We start from the raw sequence: 26171 nt of genomic DNA on the forward strand, positions 1-26171 counted from the left end.
TCAAGGTTTTGATCAGGGCTTTATTTTCCCCATCCCAGCTCTACAAAATGGTCAACTAAAACATTTTGAATACACATTTACAGTATTGAATGCTCAACATTTACAGTATATACACACAATTTTCTAAAGTTTTGCTAAACAAGGCAGAGTGTCTCACCCAAGAGAAGTGCAAATGAAAAAGTATAGGGGAGGGGGATGTTTCCTTTTGATCACACAGTTTGCTTGAACTAATAAAATACAGATCGTTGAAGAAAATGTTCCGGCATGTAATTAAAAAAACCCAAAACCCTTAAAAGCTAAAGCAGCAAGACATCTTCACCTTCCCTGAAAAGATTATGCTCATTAAGAATTTACTGTCCCAGGTACAGTTCAGCAAGCTTTAACCTTTAGTTATTTTAAGTTTACATGACAACAAGCAGACTTGGCACTGCTGCAGATATCCCGTGATGGCCATGGGTATGGGTTTTTGCATCCTTGAGTATGTCTGGTCATTTCTGCTAATATACTTAGGCTGTTCCTGAAAAGCACACTGGGAGAACCTTTTCAACTGTGTCCTAAACAAAAACAATCAGATTCTAAAGTGATAAGAGCACATCCAAAGTGACCAGGAGGCATTTCACTTTTTAATGAGCAGCGAACATTCTACATGTTTCTTAACAGTGCAAACAGAGCTGGCAGATCCAGCTATTCTCCTGCATTCAATGGCTTAAATACAGTCTTATTTCAATACCAATGCTATAAAAAGTACACCATAGTAACCCAAAAGTTACACCTTTACATTAAAGTTAAGTTTTACATTTTTATATGAGTCACCTTCAGGATGAAATAAGTAATTAGGCAGAAAATTTCCTAAGAAAAAATATATTTAAGTCTCAAATTTCAAAGGCCTACAAGTGACTACTGACTTCAGTGCAAATTTTCCTAGTGATGCTTCTTAACTTGAAAGTCTAGGCCATTTCTTCAGCTTTAAGCTGCATTTTGTTCTCTTTTTAGAGCTTAACCATCACCCCCATGGGGTCATTGTTGTGATTAGTTTGAAAGCTGAGATCTCTAAAAGTAGTTATTGATCCACAAATAAATTCTGGATGGGGAAAAATTCTGGATGGTGGAAAGTAATTATATTTTCAAATAAACATTACCCACATGCGTTCAGTGAATGCTGTGCACCCCAGTGTCTGAAATGATACCTATAGACAGAGCTGTACACATGTAGGCACTCCATATGACCAGAAGTCCAGACATCATGCCAAATGTATGAGCAACAGCTTGTTAGGAAGAAGGTAGTTGCCAAACTTTCTTTGCAAGGTACTTCAGAGTACTCAGTTCCATTAGGATCTCAAGATATGGCAACTACAGAAGTCACTGCATTGTTTTGTTTCTTTTAAAGAAATATCTAATCCAGCTTCATGACACCTCTTCTGATGTTATCTCGGCATCATGGGTGCTAGTGCATCTGCCCCAGAATAAGAGGTAGGAACCTACAATACGGATCCTTCTTACACAAGTTATTGCTCCAGTTCCCAGTGGGCCAACTTTTCCCACAGTACCAGCATTTCCTATGCTATTTTCAAATTACATTATCACAGGAGAAGCATCAAAAGGACAAACACAATAGCTACTCCTGCACCACCAAGGTAATTTTAGAAGAAGCCTGTAAATATTTAGGTATTACTGGTGATGTTTCATTGATTTTGATAGAATCAAAGGTTTCCAGCTTGTTCAGTCACCCTGTCATAATGATTTGATATATACCATCCTAAACCAAAACACACAATGAACTCAAATAGTACAATGATGTAAACGGATTTCATTTTTCTAGAAGTCAGACGTTAATAACACGTGTTGAGTTTCACTATACAGTTTAGTCAAGCAGCACCAAGCAGGGCAAGAAATATGGAACCTCGAAAGCTCACAGCAGAAGAAAACTCACTCACACCAAGTTCATAGGGTAGAATCCTCCAGAAGGTTCTGTTGCACAAGCCTCACTGAAATGAATGGAAATAGATGTGCTGTTGTGCAAATATCCTTTGTTTCAGTGAGACTTCTGTAGAAAGAAACTTCCATGAGGATTACACTCCTAATGCCTTAAACCCTATTTAATCACTCCTCACCATACCATGTTTTTGGCATTCGTGTGCTTTAGGTTTATTACTTTCATTTGCTTTAAAAATATTTTTTATTATCACATGATAAAAAGAAACCACACAGAAGCATTTAAAAAGCAACTCATGCCTTGAATATTAGAAATGTCACATTTCATGCAGACTTCGGTAAGGAATCTCAAAAGTGCAAATCATATTGAGCACATCTATCAACAGAAGTGCTGGTCTTCCCCACAGGGTAAGAAGAAGTAATCTCCAACTCTGTTACTGACTAAACGCCCTTGAGACTCCATTAGCGGTGGAAGCACTAGATTCATCTCACAGCATAGAACTCCAACTAACATTGTTACGAAAGTGATCTAAATATTGCTGAGTTAGCACTTGTATTGCACTTACCATAAAGGAAGGGGGAGTTTCTATTTAACACGTCCAAACATTGGAGGCACAAATGAGCACATTCCAGAGACTAATCAGTCATTTCAACCCCAAAGTCCTGGACAGAGTTTGCTGGTAGAGAAGAGGCCTGCAACTCAAGTAGGCGTTTTGTGCTTTAAACTGGTCTTTAGGATGCTATGAGGAAGAGCCCCACCCTCCCAAAGAACATTTTCCTTTTACAAGAAGCCGTTCCTTTATTTTTATTTTTCACCTGCCTCTTAGGCTTTTTAACTAAAAGCAAAACCAGCCTCAGGCATCCATTTACAGGCACGCTTTTCCTGTAAGGGTTTCTCCATTACAGGCCCCTTTCCTATTTTGGGGAAGTAATGCAACAGGATAAAACAGATGCCATTTGGTCAAAGTTTAGTGATACTGTCAGCTAAAATGCAGCACGGCAAAGTGTCATTAAGTGAGCTGGAGTCATTAATATCATTGCACTAAAATGTATTTTGATGAACTGCATACTCCCAATCATCCGTTGAATTCTTGTTCCAGAAGGAGTGTGCCCACCGTTGTTTAAAAATAGTTATTTTTTTAAAAACTGTAGCTGGGAACCAAGGGAGAAGGCTCGTCTCATCAACCCAAGGAACTAAACTAGACAGCAAAAACATGCAGTTAGAAGGAACTTACATCTTGCATGGCCTCCTAGATATTCACAGTAATCTTAGTAAACAAACATTCATATCTTCAGGCACACAGTCTGACTTCGGTCCAACATGTCATGCTCATATAAGCAAAACCTGCATTTCCAGCTGCACTTCTCTTTGTAGTCCAGAGTTTGGTCTGCCTATCCTCTCAGCGATGGCTGAAGAATCCCCTTTTCAATGAGATGCGTCTTCAGAGTTTTGTAGACATTTAATTGCTGCTCTGGCTGAAGCACCAACAGCTGTTGCAGGAGCTTGCTGGGATTGGGGCCTCTGGCAATTAAATTGAAGGAGACAAGGTATCAATCTGCAATACCACTTGTGGTCAAATGTTTGCTTATAAAGAGCTCATCCAAATGAAATTTTCGCCCTACTGGGGACAGTACAGCATCGAAAGCATGCCGACCAGCACATATGCAAACACCTTAATGAGGTCACAGAAATTCAACATGAATAACCAGATCTACTGAGAGACACATTTCCTCATTATGAACATCCACCCAAGCACTAATTACTATAGGGAGGGAAATTTAAGAATGTCAGAACAAAATTAGGTGTATAACATACCAGTCACAAAAACTGGTTCTGCAGTACAGCAGGATAAGTATTTAATGGTTTTTGTACTGGTTTTTGTTTAAAAAACAATAAAAATTGTTGTTGTTGTTTTTAAAAAATAGTTCTGCATGTGAGGAAATATGAAATGCTGCTCCCTGCACCACTACAGAATTGGGGCCCTATTATTTTCCCCTTGCATAAGCCCATTAATGGACCTATACCTTTGCATCCGAGTCTCCAGCAACTCAGAACAGTAATGTCAGATAACAAGGAAGATACCAATCGCCACTGGCACTTTCTGAGAAGTTTTACACATAGAATAATGTAGAGTACTGGGACAAGCAACCAGAAACTCTGTCCTGACATGCATCTAATGTAAACTTCTATTAAGTTAAAGCAACCATTCACATTGCTACCTACATCCATTACTTCAATTTGGAGCCATTTCCTTAGCCCCGACAATGAGTTCTCTTCTGTTATGAGCCAGTGTAAATGACTGAGCACTTTTCAAAGGCAGCAACACATAGAGCAGGTTACAGTAGTATCTGAAATGAAGACTCATGTAATGACTTCATGTCAATTCTCTGCAATGAATTATTAATAGAGAACATACCTTATGAAACTGGTGATATAGACATGAACAAATGTAGACATCAGATACTGACAGTCACAACGATCCATTATTCCACCATGGCCAGGAATGGTGTCAGCAAAATCCTTTAGAAAAAAGGAAATTCAATTTATTGTTTGAAGATAGCTGTCCTAATTAATACTAATTATATATTTAATGTAACATTTCTAAACTGCTTTTAAATCAATTTATCAATTATATTTAAGTTACAGATGCAATATTTAGTCAATTAATCCATAACATGTTTTCAATTTAAAAAGGTACCCCTAGGTAACTGGGGCAGCAGATTTCTATTTCTACGTGTACTTACAAAAGGGACACAGAAGTCTCGGTACAGAGAAGACTCATACGTCCAGATTCATACACACCTTGATTTTGAAAGCCCTTTTGAATCCACTTGCAAAGAAGCCTCCGAATGGTCCAATTAAGGATGCAAATGTTGACAAAGCAATGCTGTGCATCTGGAACGGGCACAAATTCACTGTTTCCTACAAGAAATTATGGTCATTAATTTTCCTTATTTTCCTTATAAGAAACTTAAGTTTTCTCCATATCCACAGACCCCCCTTAAGGACAACCTGGAGCATTAAATGCTTAGAAGGATGGGCACCTTACTCAAGAAACCAGACCAGTTTTACCTCTTCTTCATCTTGACCTCATCAGTGAAAGAAGAGTATCCAGCCTTCTCAGACCAGCGTGAGGTCGGGGTTCAAGCAAGGTTCCATAGAGGTCTGTACACTTTAATTAAAGCCTCCCTCTCATTTTCTTCTTTTCTTAAAATTAATTTCTCCCTCTCCCTCTTCCCTAGTTATGGATTGGCAAGGGACATCAGAAAAAGGTTGTTGGGGAAACAGCCTTAGGTCTAGATACATGGGGGAGCTTTCCCTGGCTGCCATCTTCTGCAGAGAGGCACAAAGTGGGTATAGAGCAAACCACATGGTGCCATTTCCTTCTGGAAGACAATGAATGATTAGAAGAAGGCAGGTGGATTGGCCTGGCCTGCCTATTTCTACACAGCAGCAGCACAAAGCAGGAGTCACTTCAGGCAACTCAAGGATATTTGTTTCCTCCTCCTCACGCAGCTGCTATTTAACTTACTCAAAAGGAAGAAGGGAGAGAGAATTGGGCTTTTAAAAAAGCATTTCCTTCAGAATGCCAACTTTGAAAGATTCAGCTTTGTCTTAAAGATTTTGCTTTACTTACCCTTCCCAGCACAACCTGAAGCAAAGGTGGTATGGAGTACTTTTGTAACTGGAATAGTTCTGACGGTTCACACTCTGTGTCAAATCTGTTGATTTCACTGTTGTATTCCACGGGGCATACAAAATACTGATATTGAGCCAGAAGGGTGGCAACCTGAAAAGCACAGTAGGCATCCATAAGATCTTTGTGACAAGTTGAGGGCATCTTGGACTTCTTTAATACAAGAAAAAGGAGCACTGGTCTTACCTGTGGTGGGCTCATTGTAGGAGGATAGCCTCCCTCTGGGTTGCTTCTCCCATTCAATCCAAAAGGCAAGGTTTAGGTCCCAGCCTTTCTCCCCAAATGCTGTTGAACTACAACTCCCATCACCCCTAGCTAGCAAGACCAGAGCTCAGGGATGATGGGAGTTGTAGTCCAACAACATCTGGGGACCCACAGGTTGAGAACCGCTTGTTTAGGCAAATCAAGCTTTTGCTATGCTCTGAATGGGAGAGAGGCCCCCCTCCCACTTTGGACAGCTTCAAAACTGAGGGGAAGAACTAGTAAGACACAGAAAAGAAAACCAAAGGAAAGGAGTTCTGCCCAAGTTCATCTCCAGTCTGAAAAAAAGGGAAGGGTGCTCCCTCCCTCCCAAGCAGAGCAGAGCAACAGCCTGATATAAACAAGTCCTACCTTCTGGAATGAATGGGAAGAACAATCCCAGAGAAGGATATCTACCTCCACCAAGAAAAAATGGTTGATTCCTCCCATTGTGTACCTAAGGCACGTTTGAAATGTTTTCTGCAGAAATGAGGCTACTGTTGGAATGGTTGTTCCCATGCCACTCCAGGTGATGTGTAGATCTCCATTCTTCTCCTGAGGCCCTACCCACCATCTGAAGTCAGGCAGCTGGTGACTGAATACAGTGTTTTCTCGCCTGTGGCATCCTTTATGTGGAATGACCTCCCCAGAAAAGTTTATCTGGTGCCAAACATGATGTCTTTTCAGTGCCAGGTAAATGATTATCTTAAAAGTGCATTCTGCCCTAGTCAAGACAAAGGATAAGAAAGTCCTGCCTGCTGTTAGGACAGAAGGCAAACCCAGCAGCAGTCGCTCTTTCAAGGTTTCACATCCAGATGGGTGTTGCTCCAATTTATGCAATCAGGCAAGATCACCCCCTTTTCCAAGGCTGTCCCTTCTTCCAAGGAGGAGCAAAAGAATTTTACTCCACACCAAACCAGTTTCCCCACCCCCATCAGCAGCAGGAACAGCTACTCAACTGGGGAAAAGACTCTGGGGGACAGGTGTTCTCTCCAGCATCACACTCTGTTGCTACTGTCTTTAAAGCATGAGAGTGTGGCGCTTCGTAATACTTGTAGAAACCAATTAGAATCCTGGTATTGAAGATCAGTCGCTGCAAAGGCAGCATCGGCAGCCTGTAAATCACGTTTTAATAGGGTGAATAATTTTGAGGACCATTATGGCCGATAAGCATAATACCCTGTATTGTAAAATGCATACAATTTAGCAATGTTTTGTATATCGATGCTTTATTGCGAAATGCTGGACTTCGCTGACTTATGAGTACTGCTCTGTGATTTTAGAACTACTGTCCTCATATACCACCCAACGATTCTTATATTGAAGGGTGGTCTATACAGGAACCAAATGAAGATATGTCCACCCAGGTGGCTAGGGAAGGTAGCATAGTCACATGACATGCTGTCACTCAACCAGCTCTCTTCTGCTGCAGCAAAGAAAGCTGTCTGCAATTGTGATTACAATCACAAGTCAGCCTGCCATCCACAACTTCTAGACACAAAGTGGTATTCCAAGCCTTAACTTGTCAAGGGCCTGACGCTTGAAAGCTTCAACAGACGGGCCACATTTCAGAGCATTTCACGCCAGCTTCAAATCAAATGCAATGAACAACACCACATTAGTATGAGAAGGGCACATCCACTTACAAGGAATCCAAACACAACTGTGCTAAAGAAACCGCCAATGAAGCCTTCCCAGGTCTTTTTGGGAGACAGCTAATCGGAGAGAGAAATGAAGAAGTTACAACAATTTGTGCATTTCTGTCCAAGCAAAACACACACACATGACATAAGCAGAACTTAAATACTGTTTAGATCTAGTATAATCAGTTCATGTTCCAGCCATCTTTCAAGTGCTGTACTATTTCTAGAGTGGTATGTGTAGATATGTGTATATTATAACAGGTAAGAATGCTCACCCTTTACAAATGTACACCTCCGTTTTCAATTATTTTTCAAATAAGGTAGTGGGATTGTGTCTAAGGGCAGCAGTGACTTCAAAGACACATTCAAATAGGAGCCTGTAAATTGCTAATGCAGATTAAATGTGTCTATAAGATGACTGCTAATGCAACTGGGGACTAGAATCATGTTTTCTCAGAAATCAAAATCCGAGGTTAAGAGTGCCAGAAATACAACTAATGCACTCTGATCACCAACAAAAGCCAACACTGTAGACCCATCAATAGTCCTAATTTTTCCCCTCTAACAGTAAGAGGTCCTCTGACAAGTTAACAAAACATTCAAGTATAAAAAATAGCAAAGAATATAACAAAGAAAGCAATCTGTATGTGTACATAAGAAGAATGGGAAGAATCTGAGAGTACAACTAGCAAGCAATATTGTAAAATTGGTCAAAATTATAGTTAGCCTAGTTACTGGATAGAACAATCCCTTCCAAAATAGCCATAATGTGTTGATGAAATGCACAATCAGCATATGCCACATTCTGCAGTAAATAGTAAATTTACTGCAGTAAATAGAAGCCAAACATGAGCCAAACCTATAAAAAGTTATTTGATTATTTACTGAACCAAATTTTGTACCTTAATTAATGGAGTTCTCCCAAAGAAGAATCCAAAGATATAAGCAGCAATATCATTGCAAACAACACTTGAGATAGGAACAAGAAACCTGAGCAGTAAAAAGAAAAAAGTTTTATAGTTTAGAGTCAACCCAGAGGTATTATTATGAAGAACAGTAACTTTGAAAAAAAATCCTGGTCAACTTGCAAGGGCAAATTCATAGGACAGCAAGAGTATACTTTTTAAATAAAATAATAATAATAATAATAATAATTTAAATGCAAATGTTTACAGAATGATCACTTTGAGATGGCTCTACAATATGAGGAAATTCTGTACGCTGTAAATATATGCTAAACACTTTGAAAGTTATGAAATGAATCAGAAAAAATGAATCAGAAATATGTCTGGAAAAGAGATGGATACAAAGCACATGCTTAAAGAGACAAACACTTCCTGTAAGTTAAAATAAATTCTGGCTATGCATCAGCAACACCCCCTCACCACAAATAATTAGATTCATAATTTATGTTTGGGTCTCTTCTTGCAATAGAAGACCCGCTTTCCACTTCAGTCATTGGCAACTGCTAGACAACAGGAAAACAGAGTGGGAATCAACTAACTGCCTGAATTCATTCAAAGGCTCGTGCTAACCGGCAGAAAAGTTGAACATCATTCTTTAAACTGCTGACACTCATTCCATATCACAAATTCCCTCAGTTTCATAAGCAGTTTGCCACAGAGCTTGGAAGGTTGCTGTTGAACAACCAGAAGTCCCCTTTAGTTCACAGAACTAGTGTCAGAATCGTTTGGATCGTGGTCCCTGCCCATTTGTAAGGAAGAGGGAAGCTTTTCCTGAACACAGGGCAATCTCACTCCTTGCCAGCAATGCAATTTACTCAGGATTTAACCATAAAGCTAATGAAATTCACTGAGATATTTGTATGACTTCTTGAGGTATACCCATCCATACTTCTTATAGTTAATTCTAGCCTTTCATCATAATCCTAAAGGCTCTGGAAGAAAGTTTTGCAGTTACCCACAATACCTCCAAGACAATGTATTTAGAACTGGCACTTATTTTCTATGACCTACATTCAGCAGTCCTTAATGCTAGTTAAAAATTAGATTACAATGATGTTGACCAATATTTTAAGACTACTCAGAGGGTGAAGGTTTCAATTTTGAATTGAATTTTAACCATGATTATTTTATTGTTTATTCCAGATATTTTAAGGCCTAGACAAGGCCCCATGGAATATCTGCAGACAAACTTGTGAAAGAGAAAACAATTACAAGACTCTAGAAACATACTATTTAAACAATTGAGACATATGTATAGATTTTCAAGAATTACTGTCCCCTTACCAGATCATGCCTTCAAACAGATTTTGGATGACAAGATGGGATTGTGTTACAATGATCAGCAAAGTGACATGAGTCCATGCGAACTGTTAACAGTGCAATAACACAACAGTTAGTGACACTACAACAGATCAATACATCTAAATAAAAATGGTAGTTTAGCTGAAGGAATTGCACAGACATTCTAAGAAATTAGAGGTGTACACAAACAGTATCACAATCTAATTGTATTAATTTTGAAGACAAGACATAAAAGGAGATTTCTATTAAAACTCCTATAATTTTTCCATTTGGGAGTTAAAATACTTTTAACCATGTATCTTAATGGGAATGAGGAAGAACGAAGGTGGAAAGTAATAGGATAGTCTGCATATACATATAAGACAATTTAGAATTAGAACAATAAAGATGTTAGTGGCAAAGTTATGGTGATGGCATGCAATATAATGATGGAAAATTGTCCAGACAGAAGTTAGTTCCTACAAGTTATTGATGAACACAAAGGATCAAAACTACACTACCTGCAGACGTACTAAAGAAGAAGAATCCCTTGTTACAAACAAATTGTGATTTGTCATGTGGCAACTCTGGAGAGGTTTCATACAATTAAATTACCATTTCAAATGTAGCTAATAATTGGTAGGCTACTAGGGACTAGATGTTAATGTCTGGTTCAAATATGAATCCCACTGATTAATATTCTCCATATGACTATTCTGACACTTGCATATGTGTACTATGATGTGTGCTTTTTGTGTGTGCTAAGTAGATACTCTCAATTTACATTTACATTCAGCATGGATGCTATACATTTCCAAACTTCTAAAGTCTCTTGTTCTGATCTGTGATGAAGAGTTGTTTTAGCTGTATATACGTTTGTACTGTACATATTTGACTATGCACAAAGTACTAGTGCACACTTTTGTAGATCTACACTTTTGTGTTTTTATCACTCAAGACAACTGAAAGCACATCTGCAACCATTCCACAAAGCAGTACTATGTAGAGGCATTCAAAAACACATGTTGGATTGAAGTGCAGCCACAGAAAAATGCAAAATACTGACAGCCTTGAGGTAAGTCAATAATTTTAAAATAATTCTTGGTTTCTTACTGTTAATTTAGGCAGAGGTGAGAACATAAATGTTAAAGGTTTAATGTGCATTTAAATTTCAAACAATTTTCTTTATGTTCATGCTGAAGATTTTGAATACCCCAACAGTTTTGCTGGATGATTGGTATAGAAAATAACAAATTCACTTTTCCCAAAGTGTAGTTAGTCTATATTGGCAGATTGAATTAAACCTTATAGCAATAGTCTTCAACAAAGAACCCATAATTATTACACGTTGAGCTGGTTTCAACCCCACTAGGCCATGTGCACAATCTGAAATGAGCCTAAGCAAAACAAAAACTTGTGTATGCACCCTGTCCTATTCCCACACAACTGGGAAGAGGGAATTCACAAACTTCTACTGCTGCTTTTGGTTAACCACAGCTAGCTTTGTCTTCTGGAGCCAGAACATGGTTAATATATAACTATGGTTACTTCAAACCATCATTTCAGAAGCTGGTTTGCTTTCAGTTAACCACAGGTTATGTCAACCAGCTTGTTGTTCTGGAAGTGAAATCTTTCAAATTCCTCCCAGTCATGTGGGGTGAGAAATGGGAATGGGGAAAGGTGAAGAGTGAGAGCCCAAAGCTGCATTGGGCACATTCTGGTCTCTGCTTATCACACGAAACTGTGATTTAGCCCAAACATGTCAACACAGTCATTGACAAAGGTCTTCCATATCTCAAATCCAGATTTGTATTAACAGTGCAGGTTAATAACTTTTATTCATAAGGCTTTAAAATCTATTTTGGACATTAAACTTCAAAAGCAAGTGATTTAATACTGATAATTATTTTGACAACAAATTTAGCAGCTGAAGGATAGATACGCACCATGTAAAATTGCAGGCGATAGTGCCTCTTCACCAAGCTCAGTACAAACAAACAGAAACCTATGCAAAAAAACAGAAAGCAGGTACATGTTTTCCAGCCTTTCAGTAAACAGAAGCTAGCCAGTTGCATTGTTGGGCTTGCCCCCTCCACTTCGGTTTTCAATTGTATCAGTCTTAACCTCGATACTATAACTGTAAATACTACTGTTTTCTTTAGAGATTAAAATTGTTTCCATTGTACCTCCTGATTATAGGGCCAATTTAAGCAGTACACTGAACAAGATTGTCCAGATTCTTATATACAGGTACAGTGGTACCTCTAGTTGCGGACTTAATCCATTTTGGGGTGCCGTTCGCACCCCGAAAAGTCCACAACTAGACCGCCTCTTCCACGCATGTGTGAGGCACGATCGAGCGCTTCTGCGCATGTGCGAAGTGTGCATATCGCTTCTGCGCATGCACGCATGGTGAACCCGGAAGTAAACACTTCCAGGTTTCCTGCGTTCGTAAGCTGAAAGTCCGCAACAAGAGCAGAACGCAACTAGAGGCACCACTGTATTGTAAGGAAACTGATGGCGAGGACTCAGTTTCCAAGGCTCCCACTGTTCATTTCAACTGTAAGCATAGTTTTTGTACTCAGAGGCCAAATATTTAAAATTATAATTGCAGATGAGTCTTTAATGACTGATTTATAACCCTAAGATTTATAGACTACCTTTCAACAGAAGCCCCAAGACACTTAAAACTCAACATGAACCTTCCAACAAAGACAGTATGAACAGCTAAAAGCCTGAAAAATCACCCTAGGAGCTGAATGTTCCAACTGCCAAATGCCTAATGGATAGGAGTACCTTCAATGCTCTCTTAAAAAGCAGTGTAGAGAGGAAGCCTGGCAGGGTTCTCATAGGAACATGCCCCAATAATTGTGAGTACTACCCAAAGAACGTGTATGTATTATGCATCATTACAAATCTGACTTCCTGCACACAAGCAGGGTGTGAGGCTTCTTACTAAGGATGGGCCAATTTCAGTTTCTTATTTTTCAAATCTTAAATTCAGTTTGCCATATCTCTGCATCAATTTGTAATTTTTAAAATAAATCTTTATTTCCCCTAATATAATGTGTTCTTGTATGTTATTTCACTAATACATCCATTTTTATGCACACATTTCTCTAATAGCATATTTGGTGTACTTTTTTTTGTTTGGAGAACCGAAAGACAAAATTCAGAGAACTGTGAGTTTTGAACAATAGCTGTGTTTTGCTTTTTATACTGTTTTGGGACGTACCAATTAAGAAAGTTCACATTAAAATGTGAACCATAACTAAAATCTACCCTGCCCCAAGTTATTGTTGTATATAATAAGGTCTGCATCCAACAGAGCATTTTTCATACTCAATAGCTTTCAAGGAACACTGATGCAAGGTTATTTCACAAAAGCGAAAAAGATGGCTGGTAACTTCTAAGCACAAATTTCAAAATTTGGGCATGTCACATGTACTCAGTCTGGTGCCTGCCTTTATTAAAAATGCAATACCAATGAGACAATCATTGGTATGGTGTGTGTTACAACAAATTATTAGATTAGGCAGCACCACTCCCTTGATAATCTCATCTACATCTAGGTTTTAAAAGAAAGAGGGCACAAAAGTGCAGCCTCAGTAATTGTTTCACAGTTGTGAAAATCCTTTCCCTGGATGGCAACATCTAGAGGATTTTCTGGAAGTGTTATTTGGTTTACATAAAGTATGGCCCAGCCTCGTTATTGTATAATCTACCAATAAAAAACGAAAACAGCCCACAGCTTCCTATACAAGGGCCACATGACTGGGACTGATGGAGCTGTAGTCTGCAGCATCTGGAAAGCATGTTGGAAAGTCTTGACCTAGAATTTTCATGGCCCACCAACGCATATTATATTTTCAAAGCAAGAATACACACTTTGGATTGCTTAAGAGTTGCAATACAATTAGCTGTTAAGTGATACTAATTATGCATTCTTGCTTAACAATGTTAAGTGCCTTGCAGGATCAAATCAAGATCAAGCCATTCCAGATTCTATGCAAGAATGCCCATTCCCAAACTTATCCAACACTGAAGCTATTCATTAAAAATAATTCTGGAGCTATGACATGGGAGATGACTGCCAAAATGCCTTTACCAAGTTACTCAGTGTTTACTGCAACCCATGAGTGTGGTTTTCAAAGGTTGCATATAGTTAATTCTGTAATTTCTGTGCACGCTCTCTCTTTGTCTATTAGCACAGAAATGGAGAACACTGGAATCTGACATCAAGTAGTAAATAACTGCAATGGCAAGTAACAAGTTGGACCAAGTTACCTGCCAGATAAAGTGTAAAAGATATAAACCGGTGATAGCGAATTAGGAACTGAAGTTGCTCTCTTCTTTGAACAAATGTGGCAAAGTAATCTGCTACAGTCTCTCCATAAAAGAAGTAGTTCACACACAGCAAGAAATACCTGCAACATATAAAGCAACTTGAGATACTTTCTAAGAAGGGAGCCCCCTTTTTTCTCTCTTCATACCGTTCTATATCTTTAAAGATGAAAATATCAAAGTAAGAAAACTTTAACATTTTGCATACTTAGGAGTCCAATGGAGGCTCGTCGAAGCAAGCAGATACAACACGATTTGGAGGGGTATTTTGCAGGGGATACCAAAAAGTAATCATTTTAAATTGTTACATTTCTTTTAACTGTGTCCATTATTGAAGCATTTGATGTCTCACTTATTTTAATTCAAGTACAGAAGTGAAGCACCACAAAGCCAGCAGTTACAAGCAGTCAGTAAATCCTCAGCCTGTGCTTCCACTAAAAGTCATCCCCATGGATGTAATGGGGAAAGGCTGGAAACAGCTAGAACCGAAATTACTTACCAGCTCAGTGTTCGAAACCATGGCAACTCATAAGAACGATAGACTCTGTAACCTATAGTGATGATTTCATGGAAACACTTTACTTGTATGCTCATGACCTGAAATTAAGGTAAAAGGATGAATGCGATTCCAAATTTTAATACAGGATAGAAATGCATCATAATCATATGCTGGTGTTCCTAGATAACTGGAACCGGAAGCTAATCTTAGGTGAGTCAAAGTATTTTGATATGGCATAGCTAATTTCATAGATGCCTTTAGCAGGCTCATAGGCACTCCAGAAATTCAGTGCACAGGCTTCCTGGTTCATACAACATCAAGGGAAACTCTCAACGCACATTACATTGTGTACAAAGGCCTATGTTCAATATTGCTCCAAATGGGGACGAACAGAGAGATACAGGAATTCACTTGGCATTTCAGATTTCAACTACAGGTTTCTAGCTTCTACATCTTAATTGAAACCTCAAGTAGTGCTGGATTATAAAAGCAAAGGAGATTTTCAGTCTATATGGCTATGCTACTCAATTAGACTGGTTTCACAACGGACAAATTGAGAAAAGGCAGGCTGAAGTGATTAACAAATTGGTTTCATTTATGCAAAAACAACGCAAATAAATTTTAACAGTTCAAGAAACTTACAAGCAGCATCAGCATAAATGATCCCATGTAAATAATCAGCGAAAAAGCTGCAATCATGGCTAAAGTTAAAATCCCACGAATCCACCAATTCTTCCATCTGCAAAAGAAAAAAAATCCATAATGTTACAACTACCTGCCACTTCATAACAAGAGAAACAAAATTAAGTATTAAGCTACACTAATACTCAGCAACTGAGCAAAGGAATACTGATGAGTCTAATGTAACTTTTTCATGTTTGAAACCAAATTCAATGTCCAGGTCAGAACACCACTGACAATGTAATCTTTTTAATTAGAAATAAGTCCCACTAGGTTCAATGAGGTTCAATAAGTCTGGCACCTATAAACTCATAACACTAGGAAGAGATAATGAGATAAAAACAATAGACCATTTTTTAGAATAATTGTCCCATTCAAATGGCTCCCTTAATGCATCTCCAAGCAACTAATTCCAAGAACAAAGCTTTAGCTTGCATACAATCTGCTTAATTTATTTTACAGTAATATTTTCAGTTTTATTTTTCCATACCTGGAAGACAAGCCAGAAAGGGCCTTCTTAAAAATTTCTGGAGTGCGGTCTGTTGGTGGAACAACTTCAGGAATGTCTGAATCGGTCCTGAGGTCTAGCTCCGCAAATCTATCTTCTCCATCTACATCCTAAAACAAAGCACATGATGCAAATGCGCTTAAGAAGCTAAGAACACACATACAGCAGCATATTGTTTCAACATTCAACGTACTGTAATATAGAAATTTATTATAATTTATTATTATTCCATTATTTGAAATCAGTGGCAAAGCATGATTTCATGTTAAGTGAAATGCTAGAAATTTTCAACATTGTGAACAAAATTATCTTTACAGATACAGCTTTTCAAAAACAAATAAGAAAGCTCTTTTTTAAAAAAAATATGGAAACTCAATATGCTTAAACACTGGAAGAAGTCAACACCTTCCACACAACAATAGATTTAACAAATTGTACTCCCTATTCTGTGGGTTAAACCACAGAGCCTAGGACTTGCTGATCAGAAGGTCGGCAGTTCGAATCCCCACGACGGGGTGAGGTCCCGTTGCTCGGTCCCTGCTCCTGCCAACCTAGCAGTTCGAAAGCACGTCAAAGTGCAAGTAGATAAATACTTTCTGCTATGGCAGAATTTAAACGGCGTTTCTGTGCACTGCTCTGGTTCGCCAGAAGCGGCTTAGTCATGCTGGCCAGTAAAGCGAGATGAGCGTCGCAACCCCAGAGTCGGCCACGACTGGACCTAATGGTCAGGGGTCCCTTTACCTTTACCTTACTCTCTATTCTTATTTGAGCTGACAAGGTATCAACGTGAGAATACAGAAAAGAAATGAGAGAACATTTTGGTCAGCTTTTTTGAGGCATGCATCATACTCAGCAGTCCAGTATATTTGTATTAACAATTTATGGTCAAAATAATCCATGCCCTCCTTTCCTATTTTGACTCTTTTTATTTTGTAGGTAGGTTACTTTAATTCAAAAGCTGTAAAATAAAAGACAGGATAGAAATTATACCTGTACTCATACTTCACAGGGGTGGGGAAAATGTTCTTGACTGGACACCAATAAATTTGATGCTGGTGCCTAAGAATGTGAGATGTTTTCCATCCTTGGCTCTTTCTACATTTACTGCCGTATCATTTATCAAAGATAAATAGGAATTAATTTCATTATGCATGAACACTGTATCTTACGACTGCCGATCAGAGCACAGTATGAATAGTCATTCTGAAAGACTTACAGTAGTGTCAGCTAAAAAAAAAGCAAGAGAGGAAACCCAAATCTGCTGGGAGGAGTTTAATAGCAATCACAAGATTTTAAGGATAGTTATCAGCTGAAAGAAATTTGTTGTAAAATAAAACAGTTAAGGGAGAGGAGAGGTTTTTCTTCTTAACAAGAAAATGGGCAGTACAGTGGTACCTCGGGTTAAGTACTTAATTTGTTCCGGAGGTCCGTACTTAACCTGAAACTGTTCTTAACCTGAAGCACCACTTTAGCTAATGGGGCCTCCTGCTGCTGCCATGCCGCCGGAGCATGATTTCTGTTCTCATCCTGAAGCAAAGTTCTTAACCTGAAGAACTATTTCTGGGTTAGCGGAGTCTGTAACCTGAAGCGTATGTAACCGGAAGCGTATGTAACCCGAGGTTCCACTGTATTTTCTTCTCCTATTTTCAGTATAGACTTGTACTAAACTAAATGTTTATGTTTATGTTTCTAGCCTGGCATTTTTTTAAAAAAAGAATACCTTTCTCACATTACTACAATTATTCTCTACTTCCACAGGGTAGATACCTTTCCATGAAAAAGAATGAGACATTTTATGAATTGTCAATCTCTGCAGGAAAAGACCAATTCCCAGTCCTACTACATAGTAGTTACCCATTTAAGCTTTTCCAGAATGGAGGTTAAGTCTTTATAGTCCCCAAAATAAGAAAAGTGAAGAACTGAAACCCTGGCAATTTTAAGTCAGAATGTTCCATCCACCCTGAATGAGAACTTTTAGTTTGAGCTTCTGCTTGATTATTTTAGACTGAATTTTTTGAGGTCACAATGCTGTTGCTATCTTAACTGTTTGCTTCTATTTTTTTTCCTTGTACCACAGCATACCTCTAGCTTCCAGATGCATCACAAAGCCAGAGATTGGAAGTTTAGATTCTGAAAGCAACTGCCCTAGTTTAAAGTTCCAAGTATTTACTTATTCCAGAGGGGTAGCCTGTAGAACAAAGAGTCTTGCTGTGGCTCCTTCAAGACTAACAAATATATTGTTACATAAGAACTAGAGCCCACTTCATGAAATGTTCATATATTTCAACTGAAATATAGTCCACTTAAGCTTACACCATAATACATCTGTTAGAATTTAAAGGGTGTCACATCTAAGTAACTTCCTAATTTATTCCATGGATCTAGTTATGCCCTTCTCAAGTGCAGTTAGCTGTCATACAGCCCAATGCTATGAATATTTACTCAAAGTGAAGTCTCAGTGAGTTCAGCTAGGTTTACAAATAAGGAAAGCATGACTTTGATAATTCTAGAAAGCTGGAAGGTTTAAGGCAGACATAGGCAAACTCAGCCCTCCAGATGTTTTGGGACTACAACTCCCATCATCCCTGACCACTGGTCCTGTTAGCTAGGGATGATAGGAGTTGTAGTCCCAAAACATCTGGAGGGCCGAGTTTGCCTTTGCCTGGTTTAAGGACATAAGGTGCTCCTTCAACAGCCAGTGGAGTACTATTAAAAAGTATGCTAAGGCTATTAAAAAGAAAGAAAGAAACAGAGTGCAAAGTAATACTTCTAAAGCAATTTTAAGCATGAAAGGGTTCAAATGTCTGCCAAAATAATTGACTGCATGAGTATTTTAACCATTTTGGTCCATTTTCCCATTCTTGGTTTAACATAAATCAGTACAAAAAGCTTGGGCACATTATGGCCAATAATCTGTTCCCAGAACACATCATAATCATACACTATTACTTATTTTAGCTGCAAAATTTCCTGTACAAAACTAAACTATGAAACTTCAGTAAACAGACTAGTTTTATGCTTAAGATCAAATTCATATTCCACTTAGAAGTTTAGAAAACTATGAGGCACTTTTCATTTTTATAGAGAAATCTGGTAGTAGTACAGTTCCTAGTAGTACGAGCCAGGAAGTCCCTGGCTCAAAACTCACCTTAGGCACAAACTCACTAGGTAGACTAGGTAGCAAACTACTATTCTTTATCACCTCAAGTCCTCAACTGCAACATGCAGCTAACACTAACCTATTTTAAAGGGCTGCTATATGGAAAGGTAGCATACAAATAAAATGACTGATGAATGCATATTGATATACATGTGAAATGCTTCAAACACTAAGGGTGACAGCCAACTGTAGCCATCTGTGAGTGGAACGGACTGCAGGGGGAAGGGGAGGAAGTGAAAATCACCTCACATAATGTTGCATGTCACTCCATGTGCGCTGTATAAATTCTTAGTATTATTAGTATAAGCTTTCCATGCAGTATGGCTTACTTGCATGAGTCATCTGGATTTCTTACCCTGCAGAGAAGGCACTTGTAGCATGGTATATTTTGCTCACTTGTGCCTGATGCTGTGGCACCCTGCAGTGTAGTATGTGGCAGAATGCAAAATAATATGTTAGGAGCCTTTTAAGTGTGCGGCCCTGTTTTTGTGCTGTGCCACCATTTTCCTTGCCTCTGCTGTTCTCAGCCCCTTCGCCTTTCCCTCACTTGTGTCACAACCTGATGGAAGGTGGAGTCCAAGACATGTGGAGGGCAATAGTTTGGGGAGGGCTGCCTTATTTTATGTCTCATTGCTTCTCCATAAGCTGCCACTGTTCGTGGAACACTCTCCCAAGGCAGGCTCACCTGGTACCATCATTTTATATATTTAGGCACCAGGCAAAAACTTTATAACCAGGCCTTTAACAGTTAGTCTGAAGATGATTAAAAGAGTCACTGATCAGGGGCAGAGGGCATGTTGTTTGACTAAAGCTCCAGATTTAACTCCCAGCCCTACTGCTTCCAAGAATTTGAAGAGCTGCACACTGCCAGGCTCATGGGTTTAAGATAACTTATTTATACAAAATAAAGCAAGCGACTCCAATGGATTATAATAAGTAGCAAGTAAATATTTCCTTTGTCTTTCCTTCACACAAACTGGAATGGTAAGCCCTTCTAAGAACAAATTGTACCTCCACATCTAACACTGTCACAATTTTAGAGTTGGGTAGCAACACTTAGCTTTTCTATTCTGTTGCGATGTCATTTGCTAGCTGCTTGCTCATTAAACAAGGGATTCCTAGCAGTCAAGGGCAAACCCAGTAGCCCAGCAAAACTTTGCTTGCAAAGCACCTGCTACAACTGCAAGCATCATCAAACAGTAGCAATGGTCACTGTCCAGGAAAACATATGACTGCCCAGGACAACATTGTTTGCTACTGCCATGCTGTTATAACTGCTCAGCTGCAAATTTCTCCTTCCCAGGCTCACAGGATTGGTCACAAATTTGTTTTTGTAATTAGATCAAACATTACAACATGCGGTTTAAAAACATACATTACCCTCTAGGATCTCTAGAGCCACAACTACACCAGAGCATTTCGTAGAATTGTAGAGTTGGAAGGGACCCTGCGGGTCATCTAGTACAACCCCCTGCAATGCAGGAATCTCATCATCCATGACAGACGGCCATCAAACCTCTGCTCAAAACCCTCCAATGAAGGCGAGTCCACCACCTTCTGAAGGACTCCATTCCACTGTAGAACAGCTCTTAGCTGTAGTCCAATAATTGGGGGGGGGGGGGACAGCTAGCAACTCCAACTGAAAATGGATCAGGGTGAATGGTCCCAGCTGCTGCAACCTAAATGCTCACAGTATCTCTCTTCCCACTGTCAGCACAACTCTCCCCACTGTCAGTATCTCTCTCCCCAAGTCAGCACAACAGAAGGGAACAGCCCTGACCCAGATCTTCATAGTCCCTTGCCCTACTCTGCTGGGGTGGGGGCTGGCTGCGACTGCATAGTAATTCTGGGGGAAGGCACTCTGCACATGCTCAGATACAGGGCATGCTTTTCAATTCAGAGAGAGTACTGGCCCACCTGACACACCAAGGCTACATTCCTCCATATCCCCCACGCCTACCCCTACCCCTGGTGGCCAGAAGCCCCTGGCCTGGGCAAAGCTACCCTCACTCAACAGAGGTCTTAGCAGGTAGCTCACCCTTGTGAGCCCCTCAGGGGGACCTTTAAGTGGCAGCAATAAAGAGAAGCGGGGAGAAACCAGACCATTGTCAGAGGAGCCTCTGATGACAACAAGGTTGGCAGCTTCCACTATAATAATTTAATAATAATAATTTATTATTTATAACCTGCCCATCTGGCTGGGTTTCCACCAGGAATTCCCTTCCAGGAAATCCCTTCCACTAGGAATCCCTTGTGAGCAAGCAGCTAACAAATGACATCTCAACAGAATGAAAAAGCTAAGTGTTGCTGCTCAACTCTAAAATTGTGACAGTGTCAGATGTGGAGGTAAAATTTGTACTTAGAAGAGCTTATCACTGGGTTTCCCCAGCCACTAGGGCACCCACAGCTCCTTTTCTTCTTCTGCCACACGTCAAAAGTGCCTGTGGTGCTCATAGACTTTAAAACATTAAGAGTGATGATTGCATTGGTTACATGTCGGGATTTCCCCTGGATGCTTTTGATTGATTTTTAATGTCGTTATCCTTGCCTGTGGTGGTGAAAGCCCACAGGAAGAAACCCAGGGTTTTAAAGTGCACTAACAGCGTGTTTTTCACAACCCTACCCAAAGGCAGGAGCAAAGGACAGAAGCTCATGCTCCTTCTAACTCATGCTACCGGTATATTTTTTTGTTATTTTTAAAACTACTCCAAGAATCAATTCTTGAAGGTTGGGAGACTCTACAGAACAACTTTCAACAGGCGTTTGAACTAGGAGAAATTAGCATCCCCTTCATGAACACAAATAAGCATACAAGATTCTCACTTAGTTCATAGAAGATGGCAAAAATGCAGTAATAAAGAGGCTGGCCAGTTTACTGCAGTTACTCAACATGTCTAGTTATCTCAAGCAGCAGATTTGATGGCAAGCCTATTAGCTTGTTAGCTTGGCTATACCACTTCAGATTGCAGGTCAAGATTCACATGACTGAATACTCCATTAAAAAAAAAGGCACTGCACACGAGGCAACAGGAGATGCACCAAAGGATCAGGGATTGCCAGCCCAGTGTTACAGAGATTATGGTGCCAATGAAGGATGCAGTGTGCTCTTTCCAACATCAGGCGTACATGCAAACAAGTTTACAATAAAGTTAACACACAATTACCGTAAGGTTTTGTTTATGATAGATGAAGGGTCTTGTGTTGGAGAGTGGTGGGTAACGTCAAACAGGGGTCGCCAACCTTTTTTGACCAGCAGTCAAAAAGTGGTGCAGGCAGTGGTCAGAAAATGGCTGCCATGACAGGCATGGCATAATACAAAATTCGAGAGAGTATAGTCACTGCTACTTCTCTCCAGCACCACCCCTGCCCCATGGACCTGGGACTGTAGAGCTGAAAGGCAGGATACTCTGCCTTCTGTCATCAGGTATGAGACCAAGAGCCATGAGGAAGCTGCTCCCTACGCATCCCAAGAAGATCATTATGGCAAGGAGCAGACCATCTTGGCCCCATTCACTGGCCAGAAACAGAACAGCTACAGGGAACCTGTATTCCCCCCACCCCACCCCCTGAAAGAACATACTGCTCCAACTGTCCGTTGCCCTGGAGATGTAGAAAAAAAGCAAGGGGAAAGCCTCATCCTTCAGCCAAAGGAAGAAGAGCAAGCAACTGCTATTCAAACAAGAACAGGGAAGATCAGCCCAATATGGGAAGATCAGCTTGACTGATACAATTTTGTTTCATCTTTGAAGAAGTGATCTTATTCTACCTTTTCCCTCCAGTCCCCTTCTCTTGTATGCCTTCTGTTTTAAGTTTATGAGCTTGAAAACAGGATCCATTTTTCTCTCTCTCTCTCTCTCTTTATTCCATCACTTCCTGAAGTTAGAAAGTTTGAAAAACTGGCTTGCTCGCTCAGGTATATTCAGCACCCTAAAACAATTGAGTTTACTGACAACACTACTACAATACAACTAGCTTTCATTTCCAAGTTCTGCTAGAATTTAAAAGGTAAAAAAAAAACTGGGCTCACCCATTTCCATTTCTTTCCTAGCACTAAAAGAATGGTGCATTTTTTGGCAAAGCATACATACACAGTCTAGACATAATTAAAATCTTGGCATCATTATTTCATTAAGATGCCTCTATTATGCTTTATATAGTGTCAGCTTTAATATTCAGTCATAGGAATGACACTTACTTCTAAAAGCCTACGTTTCAGTATTTAAAATCACATACAGTTTACGTAAGGCAGAAACAACTGCTAATGCATTGTTTCAACCCCTCTGCCTAAGGCTAATAGGCACAAAACCAATGCACAGATATCCATGAAAGGGGGGGTTGTTGTTTCTTAGCGAACAACAACAGCTTCTCCTCTTGAAATATTATATCTGAGCCCAGAGTCAAATGTCTGTCAGTTAGAAAACCATAAATATATAACCTGACATGGGTGTCGAAACAAGCTAACAAGAACAAATTCAGCAGTTTATTTTTTACTTCCTTCCAATGCACAGGGTCAATGTATTAGTGAACCGGCTGTTTACATCCTATAGCTAGTGAAAACGTAGAACAAGGGGAGGAGTGATGCAAAGAACAACCTTCTGCACAGAGTGCAAACTGCAGGTAGAGAGAACGGCCTCTTACCGCAGAACTGGAACGGTGCACAATATCCACATTTTTAAGCTTTACCAATTCACCTTGAATACTCTCAACCTTGTTAAGTAATGAACATGTTAAAAATGCAGAGGTGTGGGGAAGGGAGAATGACTTTCATTTTCCCACACCTTCACCGCAGTATAAAGGACAGTCAAGTGTCACTGACACGGAAGAGTGACTTCCTAAGAGAGAGGTGAAGAAAGCAAACACCTGCCCCAAATTTCATTACTCAAGCATATCCCCAGAGGTGAAATGATAACCGAGTGAAAGAGGAGACAGCAAAGAAGCATCTCTCTTTCAAATCTTAATCCTCCGTGGGGAACAAGAACTGCTTACATCATACCCCAAGCAGAAAGGGTGGTGGAATCTGCTGGGAGGAAATGGTATGCGAAGGATCCTCCTCGGAAAATGACAGGGCTCACACCTTCCATGTCCCCATACCTGGAAACAGGTAAAACGAAAAAGAGGCCCATTCAACCTTACCTTGTCAATTAGGTTTGCAGTTTCATGATCTCCACCAGCTCCTCTCTTCCTCAGCTCCGACATTTCCCTGGTGTGAGGTCAATAAAACAGCAGCAGGAGCAGGAAGTAGAATGTGTGTGTGTGCAGGGGGCAAGCCTACCTTATAATAATGGGGAGAATCACAGGCTTTAACTGCAAAAGCCTAGGCCTCTGGAACCCTCCTACATCCCAGCTAGCTCCTTGCAAGAAACCAGAGAACTGGGGGGGAAACAACCCCAAAATCAGCTCCCCACTGCAAAAGAAGTAAGACACAGACCAGAAGTCTCTCTCTCTAGACTCTGCGAAACAGAAGGGACCTGCAGGTCCCTCAGGAGTTTTCCATGATGCTACTTATAGCAGGGACCCCCCAAAAAACAGATGCCCTTCAAAAAGATCTCTGTCAAAAGTTCTTCTTTGGCTACGCGTCCCGCCCCCTCTCTCCCCAAATAAATGGGCTCCTAGATAAGATTTGCTTTTATCCTAGGCAAAGTATTGGGGGACCCTCCCTCAAATAAAATAAAATAAAACAAGCAGGTGGGGAGGGGGTCTCTTACTCCAGAGACTCATACACACACATAAGGTGTCTTGTCTAATCCCCGCTCCCCGAAATAAATCTCAGCTCTGTTCCTCAGAAGACTTAAATGATGGGGGGGGGGCGTTATGCGCAACCCAAAATTAAGACTCCCGCCCAAAAAAGGCGCTGCTCGGCCCCACATAAAAATAATAATATAAAAATCACAAAGGCCCCCCTGAAAACCCTTTCGAGTGTGGTTTTTTTTGGGGGGGGAGATCTCCCCTTCCCCTCAGGACCAACTACAGAGGGCACCCAAGGGATCTAACGCCACCACCCCCCACCCCTGTCACCCGCTCGCTCGCTTCTCCCGCCTAACCTCTCTGCCCACACACCCCCTGGAAGAACGGGGAAGGTGAGGGGGGGACCACAGCGGAGCCCCCTATGAGACCCCTTTAGCGCCTGCCTCCCTCCGACCCACAGCGCCACCCGCGACAGGCGGCGCCGCAGCGTTGCTACTGCCGCGCGAGCCGCCGCCACACAAACACACACACACAAAACAGCCGCGCGCAAGAGAGCGACTCCTCAACGGGAGAGAGAGGGGCAAGGACGGACGTTCGCTCGCTCGCTCCCTCAGCAGCCCCTTTCTCCTCGCGCCTGGCCGGCCGTTCTTGCCCGTCGCGCGGCGCCCGGGCCACGCCCCCTGGGGTGATGCGTTCGGCCCCGCCCCCCTCTATCTCCCTCCCTCCCCCTCGTAGGAACTGAATCCTGCAGAGGCGGGCGCGCGGGAGAGAGAGGGAAGCGACGCCGCTTGCAGTTGCGTAGGCGAGCCGGGAGGGGGAGCGGGAGTTCCCCATAGAGGAATGTTGGCAGGAATGAGTAGGAGGGAGAATCGCCGGTTCGAGTCCCGAGCTCCTTTGTTGTGGTTTTTTTTTGGGGGGGGGGGATACGTGTGTGTGAGGTAAAGGTAAATACGTTCCAGCATTCCTACATTGTGGGGAGGGCTGGACTAGATGACCCTTGGGGATCTCTTCCAACTCTACAATTCTATGTTGGTCAGGGCTGTCTTAATAATTATTATTATTATTATTATTTATTTATACCCCGCCCATCCTCCTGTTTCCCCAGCCACTCTGGGCGGCTTCCAACAAAACACTAAAATACAATAACCTATTAAACATTAAAAGCTTCCCTAAGCAGGGCTGCCTTCAGATGTCTTCTAAAAGTATGGTAGTTATAGTTCTCTTTGACATCTAGTGGGAGGGTGTTCCACGGGGCAGGTGCCACTACCGAGAAGGCCCTCTGTCTGGTTCCATGTAATTTGGCTTCTCGCAGTGAGGGAACCGCCAGAAGGCTCTCAGCACTGGACCTCAGTGTCCAGGTAGAACGATGGGGGTGGAGACGCTCCTTCAGATATACTGGACTGAGGCCGTTTAGAGCTTTAAAGGTCAGCACCAACATTTTTGAATTGTGCTCGGAAACGTACTGGGAGCCAATGTAGGTCTTTCAAGACCGGTGTTATGTGGTCTCGGCGGCCGCTCCCAGTCACCAGTCTAGC

The 26171-nt window shown here is 40.8% G+C and overlaps 1 protein-coding gene across 1 annotated transcript; it reads right to left on the reverse strand.

Moving 5' to 3' along the window:
- On the reverse strand, positions 1-25326 carry CDS1 (CDP-diacylglycerol synthase 1). Its single transcript, XM_083757234.1, has 13 exons — positions 24085-25326; positions 15774-15901; positions 15245-15341; positions 14603-14700; positions 14047-14186; positions 11706-11764; positions 9763-9845; positions 8416-8503; positions 7517-7585; positions 5571-5723; positions 4736-4855; positions 4350-4453; positions 1-3454 (listed from the first exon to the last, which is right to left on the reverse strand). Exons 1-13 carry the CDS (start codon positions 24145-24147, stop codon positions 3325-3327), a joined length of 1332 nt encoding a protein of 443 aa, XP_083613360.1. The 5' UTR covers positions 24148-25326; the 3' UTR covers positions 1-3324.
- Positions 25327-26171: the final 845 nt, after the last annotated feature.

Source organism: Podarcis gaigeae, assembly GCF_964106915.1.
Source record: "Podarcis gaigeae genome assembly, chromosome: 9".
Lineage (NCBI taxonomy): Eukaryota > Metazoa > Chordata > Lepidosauria > Squamata > Lacertidae > Podarcis > Podarcis gaigeae.